This window comes from Dreissena polymorpha, chromosome 5 (assembly GCF_020536995.1).
Source record: "Dreissena polymorpha isolate Duluth1 chromosome 5, UMN_Dpol_1.0, whole genome shotgun sequence".
NCBI lineage: Eukaryota > Metazoa > Mollusca > Bivalvia > Myida > Dreissenidae > Dreissena > Dreissena polymorpha.
Window position 1 is genome coordinate 86431306 of NC_068359.1, and position 8745 is coordinate 86440050.

The following is an 8745-nucleotide window of genomic DNA, read 5'->3' on the forward strand; positions in this document are numbered from 1 at the left end:
TTGTATTCTGTTATAACCATAACTAGCATAAGTCAGAGGTTAATTCCGCCACGCCAGCGGACCGTTTTACTAACAGAGTTACGCTAGCGTATGTCTACGATTTTCGTAATTCCTTGCGTACGTTTGAAATTTTTGCGCAAATGCGTTTTACTAAAAAATGCGTACGTAAGTTTTACGTAAGTTTTAACGCAACTTTACGAACAAAAAAAGCATGCGTAAGCATTCAGTATGTTCGTTAATATGGCCGCGTTATTTCCGAGAAGGAACGCTCGAAGGAGAAATCCAAGGATTTTAAGAGATCGACCAAACTATCTAAATGTTCTGACAGAGCAAGAAATACAGCGAAAGTATAGACTGTCAAAAACACAAATCTACACAGTCCATGAATTAATTAAGGACGACATATCGCCGCAATGTAACAGAAGTCACCCATTGTCGTCAATGACGAAGGTAATATAAATTAACATATTTTGATTTTGTTGTATCATTTGAAATGACAACTTGTTAGAGTGACAGTTTGCAGCATTCAGAAAAGTACGTGTCAATAACCCTTGCGTCCTTGACATTGTCAACTTTTTATGAAAATTAAATAATGCGTTTGCCCTTTTTGGAACCGATAATGCTATTAAAATACACAAGTATTCTTTTATTTTGTAACATCTATGATTCATTTTCGAGTGTTACTGAGTTTGTAGAACGCAATATTAACTGGATATGGGGAACTACATATGTATTACTGTGAAAAGGATTTTCATCCGAAATCTGTATCCGAATAGTGAATCTCATCCCCCTTTGTTTGGAAAACATTCTTTGTACAAGTTACCTATGGAATATGCCAGAGTTTGGTATATAACCTTGTTGAAAAGATATTGATCTCTTTGATCAATTTTACAAAATGCAGTAAGGTTATTTTATCAGATAATGGCATGTTAATAATGTAGCTTGTTGTGGCATCCAACGAAGACGATTTCACAATGAAATGGAATTACTGCAGTATGGTTTGATTCTGTGTACAGCAATTGAATTGGTATTGTTCAGATATGTTTTTAAATATATTAAGTATAAAACCCTACTATATCCGTATAATCATACATAAATTGTATTGTCCAGCAATGTCATTTTGTCTTAGAGATAATTTAATTTGTTCATTTGAAGCATAAAAAAAATTTGACACTCATTGTCATTTCAAACCATAGTTTATTAAACTCATCCAGGAAATTCCTTAGTAAGCTCGTCACAGGCTTGCTAACTAACAAAATTCCTGAACTCTTATTTTTTTCAAAGTATATCACTATCTGTTACAATTTTTCAGTTGCTGATAACACTTCAATTTCTAGCCAAATCTGAGTTCTACAGTGAAGGTGGCATGACTCACGGTGTCTCAAGAAGTTCAGTTTGTAAGAGTATTTGGCAGGTACAATAGATGAACATATTTAAAATCAAAATTTCTTTTTCGACATGGAAAATATATATGTTTTGCAGTAACACATAGTTTAAAAATATGTTCTGTGTACTCAACAGCTCCCTTAACACTTCACACATTTTTGTGTCGCCTTTTATTATTAAGTAGATGCGACATAAATGGATCACTTCTCCATCGTCTTGTCTGTCCGTCCGTCTGTCATAAATTGTTTCCGGCGCATAACTAATAAAGTATTGAAGATATCAAATTAAAACTTTTTACAGTGATACAGCTCAATGAGAGGAAGAGTAGTGACAAGGAACCATAACTCTGGGTGGTCCCATTTTTTAGTTATCACCCATCGTTTGAAAATATACTCATTAGGTGAAACATCCGACTCGCGGAGTTCTTGTTTTTAAATTTTATCTATTCCTCAGCTGCTTCATCTTGTTTTCCATGTTGCTATATATATTTTCACATAGTTTTATCGTAAACATGTGCTATATAACTTATGGTCTCATCAAGTCATTCATCAACATAGCTCATATCATGTTAAGTGTCAGACCAAATGAAATATTTATAAGTTATGTACATTTTATAGAGAATATTAATAGAGTGTCTGAAAGAGATTCAGTGAGGCTGATAAACATGTTTGTCTGAGATGTTAACAGAATGTATGATCAAATTTTAGTTTGTACGACATTGTGGCTTAAAGGCCCTTCAGATGCTTTGCATAAGTCAATCCGTTCACTGCTTTTAAACAATTAATATTTAAAAGGAACAATTTTTATTATGTAGCTAAATTAAGTGTAATGTCAATTGGTAAATAAATTACTGAACATTCCATCAAAGAGTTATCACTTTATGTTTTGTTGAAGGTGCTAAAAGCTTTAGACCGCCGCTTGAATACTGTGGTATTCCCTACATCGGAGAGTGAACTGGTCCAAGTGAAACAATTTTTTTTTGGTATAGCCGGAATTCCAAATGTGATTGGAGCAGTGGATTGCACACGCATCGCCATGTTAGCCCCAAGGGAGAGAGAAGACATATATGTGTGTCGGAAAGGATACCATTCCATTAATGTACAAGCTGTTGTAGATGCAAACATGAGGTTACTCTTTTTCTCTTTGTATAAGTTTGTGAAAGAACTGACAAAAAAGCATATCTAATGATTATCTCCAAAGGTTGAGGGATGTTGCTTTGGTGTTGTCTGTCTGTTCTACTGTTTATCTGTCTGTATCACTTTTCTGACAGGAGATGTGTCTCAGTAACTATTTTGTGGAATAACATGAAACTTAAAATAAATGTTTCACTTTCGTAAATTATTTGAATTATAATATCATGTCAAGAGACAAAACAAATTTTAAATCTTAAGTGAGATTATAAAGCAACGCAACAATTTATTTTTGTTAATCCTTTACTCTGCTAATCTCTGCTCATTCCAACACAACACTACAGTGTACATACCCTTTATGATTCATGTTTTCTGATTTTATGCGTTTGAAAAGAAAAGCTGAAAACTTTTTTTGTAGATTCACTAACATTGTGGCAAAGTGGCAAGGATCCACACATGACAGTGTAATCTTTGACAACTGTAGCTTGAAGGACTGGCTGGTGGATGAAAGCAAAGGATGGCTACTAGGAGACTCCGGCTATGGGCTGAAACCATATCTTCTTACTTAAAAGGTAATTTTTCATCATCATTGACAAACCATTAATGTACATAAACAAGTATGTTAAAGAGCCAGAGGATATTTGTTGCATTCTGTGCATTATCGATTTTAATTCACGAGTGATCATAGAAAATAATATTTTCACGAGTGAATCAAAATCGATATTTAACCGAATCCAATAAATTTTCCTTTTATTTAATGCTTTTGATTACAGTTTATATACATTGTTAAAGAGTTAAACTAAAGAATTTTGCTGGGATAATGACGTCATTTCGTCAAAAAAGTAAACAGTGAAAATTATCGATAATTTTCAGTTAATTTTCACTGTTTGAAACAGTGAAACAATCAGTTTTAATTCACTGATATTTCTCTATAAACCACCGGAAAGCATAAAATAAAGTGCTTATGGTAATTGTTTAGTTAGATAATCGTGTATAAAGATTGTTAATAATCATGATATAAAATGTATTTATGAGAGTGAGCAATAATACAATGTACTTTTGTGTACAAACATTCCTTTTGTTGAAAAAAACAATTTCTCTTATTTCCTATTCAACGGTGATTCATATCGTATTTACCAGTCCAGTAATGTTCAATGTTTTTCAAAAACCTTTTTAGCTCGACTATATCTATATATACATTGTTTTTTTTTAATATGCTGGTAGCTGAATCCAATGAGCAGAGCTGAGATCGCGTTCAACTTGGCCCACAGTCGTTCGAGGATGGTAGTAGAGAGGGCGTTTGGACTGTTGAAGTCACGTTTTAGGTTATTAATGTTATAACAAATAGATTTGATTTTTAGCTCCACTGGCCAAAGGCCAGCGGGGCTTATGTCATGGTCCTTTGTCCGTTGTGCGTGTGTCCGTGCGTTTACTTTTCCTTTAAACATCTTCTTCTCCTAATCTACTGGTCCAATTCTGATGAAATTTCTCAGGAATGTTCCTGGGGTGAACCTCTTTCAAATTTGTTCAAATTATGCCCCTGGGGTCAAATTTGACCCTGCCCCGGGGGGTCACAAAATTGAACATATGCTTAAATAAGGCCTATTTTGTGAAAACTTCAAAAAAATTCTTGTTCATAACCATCCGGCCTAGGGCTATCAAATTTGGTATGTAGTGACATCTAATAGTTCTCTACCAAATTTGTTCAAATTTTATCCCTGGGGTCAAATTTGACCCTGCCCCAGGGGTCACAAAATTGAACATATGTGTTCGTGTGTTTGTGTGTTGTTGTGTATGCATGTGCGAAAAATTGCAATAGTTTCGCGTTTGCTCAATAACTTCGTTATACATGTACAGATTTTAATAATACTTGTTATGGGTATTAACCATATTATGATGTGTCGTGTGAAAGACTCAATATGCTAATACCTTTCTTGGACAGAAACATAACTTGTTTTGCAACTCTTTCTGATGAAACTGTAAGAGAAAGTACATTGTACTTTACTGTACTTTATATCTCCAATGAAAGCAGGCCAATAATGACATAATGGTATATCCACGTGTTTTCTTCCAGTTAATATATAGTATGGTATATTTGTTGTAGGTGTCTTCACAAAACTGGAGGCTATCTACAATTTTCGCCTCAGAAGATAGCTCTGGTTGTGACTGTATGTGCCAAGCTGCACAATCTGTGTCTGAGTGATGGTTTCCTTGACATTGATGACATTGACGTAGAAGATGATGATGACAATGTACAACTGCCACTGGAAAACCCTGACCTGAATGCGTTGCGTGCACGGGCCTTACTGATTGAGAGATTTCACTAAAAAGGGATTCTATATTAATTTAATATAGAATACCTTTTTCAGGGAAATCGCTCAATCAGTAATGAATTGATTCTCAATAGCATACTGAACTGTTTAATGTATTGTTTTGTTCATTTCACTACTAGAGAATTGTTTTATTACTATGTGATCCTAGGTGATATTTAGTGTTAAAATATAAGAAGTAGTTCTAACAATGACACAATATTTTTTGATAGTTGTTAAAAATTGCAGAGAATTGTAATAACCTTATTAATTTCACACCATATTTAGTACATTTCATTTATAGCAATTTGCTGCTAAAATTGTCATTTGATTTATAATATTTTCCATTTATTGTACTTCACTAGGTGATTTTTTTCCAAACAAAACTTTTAATTGTATCAAAAACAAACATCATGAATAAATGTTTAAAGCCACACACCTTGAAATGAAGTACATGTTAATAAATACATATAGATGCAATTTCAAAATGTGCAAAATTGTCATAAAATCTCTAGCCTTGTTAGCAAGTTATTTATTGTTTTTTTTTAATTTAAAAACCGAAAGTAGGATTTCTATACATATACATACATTTCGACAAAAGCAATTATTTTTAAGTTTTAAAGCGCAAAAGAGACAGATGTCTACCTTGTAACCACCAGATATATTCTTATTGGCATAGAACAAATATGTTTCTCATTTATCCTTAAACTTACTATTCCATGTATTTCATTTCAAGGTGTGTGGCTTTAAACAATGATTATTTATTGTTCATTAAGCGGAAATGAAAACAGTTTTGCAAGAAGTTCTCTGGTTCTTCTTTGCTCTAATAAAATTGCATCGAGTGTCTCATTTTGCTGTCTCAAAAGTTGCATGACATCTTCATGGTCATCTGAAAAAAAAGGTTTATTTTTAGTAATAGAAAGAAATTCAGGCCAAATGGACTTTAACAAAGGTAGGAATAGGTAACTACTCGTCCCATTAACAACTCGCCTCATAACGACTCGCCCATTGTTAATTGGGCTAGTCGTTACAATACCAATAGAAAAACAACATGACTGCGAAATTCAAATAAATTAACATAATTCAACAGTTTATTTCTTGAAATATTACCATCTTCACTTGTCTTCCACCTTTTGTTTTTCGTGCTTGGACTCCTGTAATAATTCAAATTAACATACATTGAAATAATTTGTTAGACGATTGTTATAATAATTGGAATAAAACAAGGTCTGTTTGTAAAACACACATGCCCCCAAAATTGACTGTCAATTGTAGTTGTTTCAGGTCACTGTGACCTTGAACTTTGACCTAGAGTCCTGATTATCAATAGGGGTCATCTGTCGGCCATGACCAACGTCACCATGAACTTTCCTGATCCTAACCCTTATCATTCGTGAGTTATCATCCGGAAACCATTTTACTGTTTCAAGTTACTGTGACCTTGACCTTTGACCTAGAGTACTGAAAATCAATAGGGGTCATCTGTCAGTCATGACCAATGTCCCTATGAACTTTCCTGATCCCAGGCTTAAGCGTTCTTCAGTTATCATCCGGAAACCATTTACTGCTTTAAGTCACTGTGACCTTGAACTTTGACCTAGTGACCTGAAAATCAATATGGGTCATCTGCCAATCATGATCAATGTACCTATGAAGTTTCATGATCCTAGGCGTAAACGTTCTTGAGTTATCATCCGGAAACCACTTGGTGGACGGACGGTCCGACGGAACATGTGCAAAACAATATACCCCCTCGTCTTCGAAGTAGGGCATAAAACACACCTTATGTTGATTGGCAATAATTACATTTTTATTACAGGGATTGTGTGGATATTAATAATATGTATTATACTGTTGAAATGTGTTCCAAATTAATTGGTTATCTTGTTTCAGTTTAACATTACTGAATGTATCGTATTTATACTAATATCATATTTTAGTAGTGTTTTGTCACATTATTTATATGTTTTAGATGCTTTGCTGAATACACACTGTTGTTAACAAATAGGTGAAATAAAAAGAATTAGTTATAACGCACTGCGCATACATTTTTGTTTTTTGGTTTGGAGTTGCGACTCCTCTTACCACCTGGGGTTCTAAAGCTACAGTGGGCTCCACACACATCGTACTGCATGATTGACCATGTTGCTCTGCAATCATCGGCTGTTGTGTTCCTGTCATTATTGAAAACAGACAAAATGTTTCTTCAACTCAAGTGCCTTTCAAAACAATGAAGATTAGAAGCACAAGTACATTTAGCGTTAGCAGCGGGGATAGCAGTAATTTTTACTGTTTTTGCGAAAACAGTACTGTTTTCGTTATCTAGTCATACCGGCAGCGGGGTGTCATTAACTGTCACAACGGCGACTGTTTTAGTGGAACGGTATGCTAAATAATATAGCTAATGACAGTTAGTAAAGATTACTTTTTTATTTGATCATTGCAATAAGGTATGTTACTCACGTTGCACAGCAAACGTGTCCACACCACCGAACCCCACAATCAACTCTTCGCCAATAACCTCTATCATCTATAAGAAATTAGATCTTACTGTACGGTAATCAACAATATAATTTGCATCAAACTTAGGCCTAAAGAAGTTGTATGTTTCCGCTAACCCGACAGACACGAACTTTTTTACCGACCCTTAACTTGTTTTGCCATTTGAAGTCAAGTTTACAGACAAAAAATCAGTTTTTGGTTACATTTGTTAAACTGGAATATTTAATCGATATAATGATTGTGCCATCTTAGAATTATATTAAATGATGTTTGCATTGATGTTTTGAAGACTTTTGTCAATGGACTTACCTTGTTAGTGGAACACAACGTGTAAAAGTCAAACAAAAGTTCAATGAAAGTTACGAAAACCTACTTATTTTATTTTTGGTGATGTTAGCGGAAGTAAAACACAACTTTTTTACACGTACAAAAGAGTACAAAACTCTTTAATTCTAAATTATATGAAAAGACACTTATGAACCCTATTAATTAATCAAGCAAGTATTTTTTAGATTTCTACGGTAGGAGTATTATTGATTTGACTTTAATGATACACTGCATTACATAATTAATTTCATCACAGCTATCAGTCAGATACAGTAATTTACATTTGATATCATTGGTTATGAATAAAAAAACAATATTCTAAGGTCACTCATCAAATGGAGATATGCTTTGATATAGCTTTCTCTTGGTATAGTCGTGAAGACAAATGCATTTACTTTCTCCTCCCACTTCTCCAGTGTGATTGCTGGCCCACCTCCAGTTTGTTTCATTGATAGGCGCCGTTGTCTTTCTTTCTTTCTCAGTTTTGTTTTCGTGTCGGAAATCTTTTTCCGGATCTCTTCCACTGTTCTTTCTTCTGCTCCCAGTGCGTTTATTCTGCATGAGATTATGTTTACATACGTCTAGCATGTTTAGTGACATTTTAATAAGCTATATCCTTATTTAACAAGAAGCCGTCGGAGACGGGTTATGATCCCCAAAGTTTTTTTGTCACAATATTGCACTATATATTCAGATAAAAGGAAACGTCTAGTAGTTGGGGGACAAGAATTGCACTATATGTACAGTTAATGGAAAATTTCAAACGGCCATAACTCTGTGAAAAATCATCCGACCAGAACCGGCTGATAGTATGCACATCTCCTCTTGGTAGTGAAGCTTCCCATAAAGTTTAATTGAATTCCGGTCATTAATTGCTGAGAAATAGCCCGGACAAAAATTGTGCACGGACGGACGGACACACGCACGGACAGGCGAAGCGGCGACTATATGCTCCCCCCCCCCCCCAAAAAAATGGGGGGAAGCATAATAAATTATTATGGTGTTTTTGAGCGTTTAAACTACAGTAAGCACATGTCACGTTGTGTTTTTTTCTAATCTAAAATTGTGTTCATTGTTAAGTTTCAAAGAAA

At 34.4% G+C, this 8745-nt stretch overlaps 1 protein-coding gene across 2 annotated transcripts; it reads left to right on the forward strand.

The window, feature by feature from the left end:
* Window positions 1-313: 313 nt before the first annotated feature.
* LOC127832008 (putative nuclease HARBI1) lies at window positions 314-2639 on the forward strand. 2 transcript variants are annotated; one of them, XM_052357138.1, is made up of 3 exons: window positions 314-450; window positions 1313-1414; window positions 2281-2639. In XM_052357138.1, the coding sequence occupies exons 1-3, from the start codon at window positions 442-444 to the stop codon at window positions 2569-2571; spliced, it is 402 nt and encodes a 133-aa protein (XP_052213098.1). In that variant the 5' UTR covers window positions 314-441; the 3' UTR covers window positions 2572-2639. The 2 variants fall into 2 exon arrangements, with proteins under 2 accessions (XP_052213098.1, XP_052213097.1); XM_052357137.1 differs by lacking the exon at window positions 314-450 and adding an exon at window positions 842-1027.
* Window positions 2640-8745: the final 6106 nt, after the last annotated feature.